At 45.3% G+C, this 6,069-nt stretch overlaps 1 protein-coding gene across 12 annotated transcripts in view; it reads left to right on the top strand.

Moving 5' to 3' along the window:
• The window catches only part of fryb (furry homolog b (Drosophila)), a 50,109-nt gene that overhangs the window by 35,171 nt on the left and 8,869 nt on the right, over positions 1-6,069 (top strand). For 9 of the 12 annotated variants that reach the window (XM_031872562.1, XM_031872559.1, XM_031872558.1 and 6 more), the window contains exons 38-50: positions 1,081-1,231; positions 1,843-1,946; positions 2,687-2,778; positions 2,921-3,014; positions 3,205-3,424; positions 3,595-3,746; positions 3,968-4,155; positions 4,260-4,354; positions 4,484-4,682; positions 4,772-4,993; positions 5,215-5,413; positions 5,512-5,609; positions 5,755-5,925. In XM_031872562.1, the coding sequence (XP_031728422.1) occupies positions 1,081-1,231; positions 1,843-1,946; positions 2,687-2,778; positions 2,921-3,014; positions 3,205-3,424; positions 3,595-3,746; positions 3,968-4,155; positions 4,260-4,354; positions 4,484-4,682; positions 4,772-4,993; positions 5,215-5,413; positions 5,512-5,609; positions 5,755-5,925 (1,985 nt within the window). The remainder of the gene's footprint in view (positions 1-1,080; positions 1,232-1,842; positions 1,947-2,686; positions 2,779-2,920; positions 3,015-3,204; positions 3,425-3,594; positions 3,747-3,967; positions 4,156-4,259; positions 4,355-4,483; positions 4,683-4,771; positions 4,994-5,214; positions 5,414-5,511; positions 5,610-5,754; positions 5,926-6,069) is intronic. The other 3 variants (XM_031872557.1, XM_031872564.1, XM_031872565.1) reach the window with 1 other exon arrangement.

Here is a 6,069-nt window from a genome sequence, read left to right as displayed (position 1 = left end):
ACACACACACACACACACACACACACACACACACACACACACACACAGCCCAAGGGGACTCACAGCTGTCTGTTATTTGGAAAGAGCTTCAGGACTTGGAATCTTCCTGTCAGTCCATAACATTCACCACTTCTGCTAAAACGTGTGTGTGTGTGTGTGTGTGTGTGGGTCTGTGTCTGTGTGTGTGTGTGTCTTATTCACTCCATTAAATGTTTGCTGTTTATGTTGTAGTTGTATATAAAACCTGTTGTTTGGACTCAAACCAAGACCCACCACTGTCCCCTTTGACACAGATACACAGATTTAACCTCAACCACACACTGACGGTGCCCAGTCTATCTTTAGCGAGCGTCCGTGTTGGGAGGCGTCCAGACGTGACTCTGCTGCTGGTAGTACTCATGTGACCAAGCAGAGCTGTAACCAGCATAGCACAAGGGTGGGGCCATTTTTCAAAAGCCGGACCTCTCACGTCTTTCATCAGGCCTTAAAGAGGAAAATAGCTTCCTCAGTACATATGCTCTTCTTTTTAAAAAGGTTCAGCTTTTTTGGAAACACATTCTGGATTTCCTGCTGAAAAATTAAGACGTCCCTTTGGTTACGTGTCAAAATATATCTTGACTGGGACCATATGTTCCTGTCGTCTCTGCTGGCTGGCAAATAAGCATATTTCCCAAAATGTCTAACATTTAAGCTAAATAATAAACATCATAAAACGAATACATTTCAAAACTGAGTATGTTTAGGTTATAAAATAAGCTATTGTATTAGTATAGGGTCATAGTAACTTAAAGTGCAAACATGCTGAAGAACCACTTCGTTGTGGAAATATCTCGTCTGCGACTTAGCTCATGTTTGGAATTCCACATGTTTTGAATGAGCTGCTTTGTGTAAGTGACCTGTCACATTCCCTGTTTGTCACTGCTCTGACAGTCACGTGAGAGAACGTTTTTGTGCTTGAGCGTCCATGGTCAACGCATTGTGAATAGACATCATAAAAGTTAAGGAGGAGAGAGCCTTGTGTTTATGAGATATACAGTATGTTACAATTAACTGAATATTGTGATTGGTCTGTTTTTGTAGCCGACCCACTCCCCCCGTATGCTGGTTGGATTCTGGGTGTTCTGGAAACCAACCATCCTCAGCCGTTACCCATGCCTATTAACGGGGGCTGCTGGGCTCCTCTGGTTGACTACCTCCCGGAAACCATCACACCCAGAGGACCACTGCATAGGTATACACAAACAAACATGGACGCACACTCAACAGACAATCCACTCAGAAAACAGCAATGTTACTTTCAGCCGACTCAGCAAAGAAAGGTATTTTGTCACTAGTTACACCTACTCTCACAGATGGTCTGATAAACCTCAGCACAGAATGAAAGCCAGCCAGCCCGCCTGCTCTGTCTCTGAATATTAGAAGAAATTTACTAACCAATCTCCTCCATCTCTCTCGACACCTCAAAAGTCATTACTGAAGAGGGGTTTCAGGCTTGGTTTATTACACTAATGGTGCAGGGATTTTTCTTTCAGGCAAATACAGTTCCTTTATGTGCAGTTTCTCATGTTAATTATTGTTAGAGAGAAGCCCCAATCCCAGCAGCAATATACACACAAAAGCAGTTCCTAGAATAAGACTTGCATGATGTTGTAATCCTCTTCATGACTGAAGTACATTTAAGAGGTGAAACCAATACTAGTTTTCTCTTGCTCCATGAGACTACATGTGGCCTAACTGACAATAATCACACTCCTCAGTACACCACCCAACAGTCCATGGATGGAGCACGCATTGTTGCTATTTTGTGCACTCACTGGATCTGTTGTGTGTGTTGGTTTTCAGGTGCAACATTGCAGTGATCTTCATGACAGAGATGGTGGTGGACCACAGCGTGAGAGAAGACTGGGCTTTACACCTGCCCCTGCTACTACATGCCCTCTTCTTGGGTAGGCGTACACAAGACACATACACATAACTCAGATACGATCTATCTTTCTCTTGGTACAAGTCCAGCCATTAGGTGATTCATCTTGGGGGAAAAAAAGAAGGAGGTAAAGGAAAACACCTCAAATAACTTTGAGGTGTGTAGGCATTTTCTGTGACGTCCAACAAGATCATGATGTGATAGTGTGAGGATTTATCTCCATCCATCACAGACATTTCAGGACAGACCGTTCTCTTGAGTCACCATCACAGACACATTCCCCTGGGCCTGCATTTCTCTCTAAGACATGTAGACGCATACCTACCCTGTCAGCTCTATTGTTATTATGGATATTCAGCTTAGTGACACTCAAGTTATCGTCCAATCTGTGCGACTGTGTGCATGACGATGTCTAAGAAATCATCTTGTGATGTTTCATGCATTAATACCGGCAGTGTGTTGGGAGAAATGTTGTCATAGCAAACAATGAAGCACAACAAGCCCTCATACAGCTGGCCCTTTAAGAAACTGTACACCAACATATCTGGACACAGTAACAGTGTCTAGCAATATTTCAATTATCTTCGTATGTTTTATCCTTAGAAATAATGAATTCCTAAGAATTCAAATTTGTATTTACAGTGAGACAGATGTGCAGATAAATATCAGCATGTATAATGAATACTTTGTATGTATCTGTACCTGTCTGTTATAGTATATTAATCATGTGGTTGTCTTACTGGATGTGTGTTCTATTGGCAGGTCTGGACCACTACAGACCGGAGGTCTATGAGCACAGTAAACGTCTCCTTCTCCACCTCCTCATTGCACTCTCCTGCAACAACAACTTCCAGGTCAGAGTGGGATCCTCACATTTGTTGTCATGATGCTATTTCAGCCTGAATGAGCGTTGCATAAAGTGGCAATGGAAAGTTTTTTTTCGGTCAAAAATTAATTTTACCAGCCACCGAAGAATCTTCCTTTTTGTGTTTCCAGGTAATAGCCTCGGTTCTGATGCTGACGAGAGAGATAAGTGACAACAAGACCCTCACCATTAAGTCCAGCTACCACACAGAGTACCAGCAGTCGCGTAAGTAGAAAACACATTTATTAAACCTAAGAGATATTTACTGGTGTATAGAATTGATTGTTTGATGAGTTTTCACATGAGAGAACCGATATAAATGTGCTGAAACAGTGCAGTATATAACAATATGATAAAGCTGCAGGGCAATATATTAATAGCATACTCTGTATCCTCTATCATCGTGTTCACTTAGACGTACCTGACTTCCTGCGAGAGTGGCAGGCTTCTCCGGTGGCGGACTCCGGCCTCAGCTCCACCTCCAACTCGTCCTCTGCCAGTCTTGGTGGCGGCAGCATTGCAGGCAGTGTTGGAAATCTGCCCCTCATAACACCCGATGACCTGGAGGACCTGGAGGATACGCCCAATGAAACCGACGAGAAGACGAACAAACTCATCGAGTTCCTCACCACCAGGTACGCACAGCTACGGTGACGTCTTGTGCAATTCTAGAGGTTTGCCGTACAAATGTTCGAGCAGCCATCTTAGCAATATGTGTCTCACTGTAGTGCACTCCGTGTGCACTCTGCACATACATAAGTGCTTGTGTAACGTGTATGTGGTGCTACTGGTGGTGGGTATACAGTGCCTGGAGTACTGTGTTGTTGTTGCTCAGAGCGTTTGGGCCACTGTGGGTGCACGAGGACATCACGCCAAAGAACCCCAACTCCAAGAGCACGGAGCAGCTCTCCAGCTTCCTACGCCACGTCGTCTCTGTCTTTAAGGAGTCAAAGTCAGGTGAGAAACGGCTCACGTTCATGTCAAAATGTCTTTCACTAAATAACCGAAAAATCAGGGCTCTCTTCTGTGTTCGGCCATGAGGCAATCCACTACACTTAATGCAAAATCACATTGGCACAAAATGAGCAAATAGAGTCTGCTAATATTCTCAAAAATATCTACTAACAAACCTGCATGTTTGTGTCTTTACGTGTCTTTGTACCCATCTATTTACACAGACTTCCACCTGGAGCATCAGCTGAGCGATGTGGCTTTGCAGACGGCTCTGTGCAGCTCCTCGCGTCACTATGCTGGCCGCTCTTTCCAGATCTTCAGAGCCCTCAAACAGCCAATCAACAACCACGCTGTTTCTGACCTGGTCTCGCGCCTCGTTGAGGTGGTGGGAGAGCACGGAGACGAAGTGCAGGTAAGCGAGGGATTGTCAGATTAATGGCGGTATATGAGAGCGCCACGACAGCACTTAACACCCTCTTTAATCTGTAAATGAGAATGCATGCTGGTGTGTTTCAGGGCTATGTGATGGAGGTGCTGTTGACGCTGGAGTCAGTGGTGGTGAATCTAGCAGAGTGTCTGAAAAACAGTGACCTTATGGCAGCTCTAACCAGGTAGGCCTCTGCTCTTTATGAGTGAACAATTTAAGTTCAGCCAGCCTTTATGTTGCGACACAAGGACACCATAGTCAACATATGTAACCATATTCGGGTACATTCATTTTCACCGTGTTTGATTCACAGGACATCCTCACCAGACTTCGTGACTAGTGAAAAACTTATGAACAGAAAGAGCACAGGCCAGTTGAACTTCCCTGGCCCGGGATTTGTGGGTCTGTCGTCACAACGCCACCAGCGCTCCTACTCGGTCCCCAAGAAGTTTGGCGAGTGCGGGCACCAGTTGAGCGATCCTCCCCGCAGTGCAACTCTGGATCGCATACAGGCAAGAAAGGAAGATTGCTGTTTAGTGTGACAACCTTAATGCTGGAGCAGACTAGTAATTCAGTGTTATCTTTAACTTTCAATCTACAGGCCTGCAACAGTCATGGCCTCGCCCGAATGGGAAGGACCCCCGGGTCTTGCACATCATCAACCAATCGCATCGATCCCAGCGTTCTATCGGATCCTGCCCATGTCTCTCATCCCTCAACAATACTGGCCACGGTCTTCTGGGTGGCGGTGGCCCTCATGGAGTCAGACTTTGAGTTTGAATATCAGATGTCACTACGCCTCGTCCACAAGCTGCTGTCAAAGGTGAGATGACATTTACTGATCTTAAAGCGGAAGATGTGTAATTGTAGTAGCATAAGTTCGGACAGAGGTAAGACTAGAAGCAGAAGGGTGCAAGCCATGTCTGAAGGCTGTGCTGTCCTTAATACCAACTGGAATCAGGTTGTCAGAATGCATTTCAGGAGGAAACTAAATAATACAATCAACTTGCAGTTTCACTTAAAACAAAAAAACTCTTTTCCCAGGTGCCCTTAGACAGAGCCGAAAACCGCGAACGCCTCGAGAAGCTGCAGGCTCAGCTGAGGTGGAGCGGGTTCTCTGGGATTCAGCAGCTTTTGTTGAAAGGTTTTACCTCCCAGGCCACCTCTGACCTCACCTTACAGCTCTTCTGCCAGCTCACGCCAGTCTCCCGCGTGCCCGTTGTCGACAGCTCTCAGTCTATAGGTACGTACCGGGGGTCACGGTGATCTTCATCCTGTATTATTTTATTAGCTAAAAACAAATGGGTGGTGTTGGAAGTTCAACCTCTTCTCCCCGTGCAGGTTTCCCTCTGAATGTGCTGTGTCTGCTGCCGCACCTGGTGCAGCACTTTGGCCATCCAACTCAGTTTTGTAAGGAGAGCGCTGAGAGGATCGCACAGGTACGATGCAATTCTTCACTCTTTGCTTTTACATCACTTTCCTTTGGCTTTATTAAAGTGTTGAAGCAAGTTTGTCTAAAAAAGGCCTGAGGAATAAACATGCACAGAAAGGATAAGTACAAGCTCTCCCTTTCCCCTCTCTCAGGTGTGTTTAATGGAGAAGAACACAAAGCTGTCCCATTTGGCCCATGTGATGACGCTCTATAAGACACGTTCTTACACACGGGACCCTTTCTCCTGGGTCAGTGTGGTTTGCCGATACCTCCATGAAGCTTTCTCCGAAATCACACTCAACATGGTCACCTATATGGCTGAGGCAAGTGCTGATAAATATGCATTGCATACCTCATTTTTACATGGTTAGATGTCTCCCAGTGTGGCTGCAAGGATACACTACACGTATTCAACTCATTGCAATTTAGGATAGAAAGTTTAGTGTGTTGTTTCAGTGGAAGTTGTC

Source organism: Anarrhichthys ocellatus, unplaced genomic scaffold (genome assembly GCF_004355925.1).
Source record: "Anarrhichthys ocellatus isolate YVR2014 unplaced genomic scaffold, GSC_Weel_1.0 scaffold65, whole genome shotgun sequence".
NCBI lineage: Eukaryota > Metazoa > Chordata > Actinopteri > Perciformes > Anarhichadidae > Anarrhichthys > Anarrhichthys ocellatus.
The sequence above is the reverse complement of the archived record's forward strand: the minus strand, read 5'-3'. Positions and strand labels throughout refer to the sequence as shown.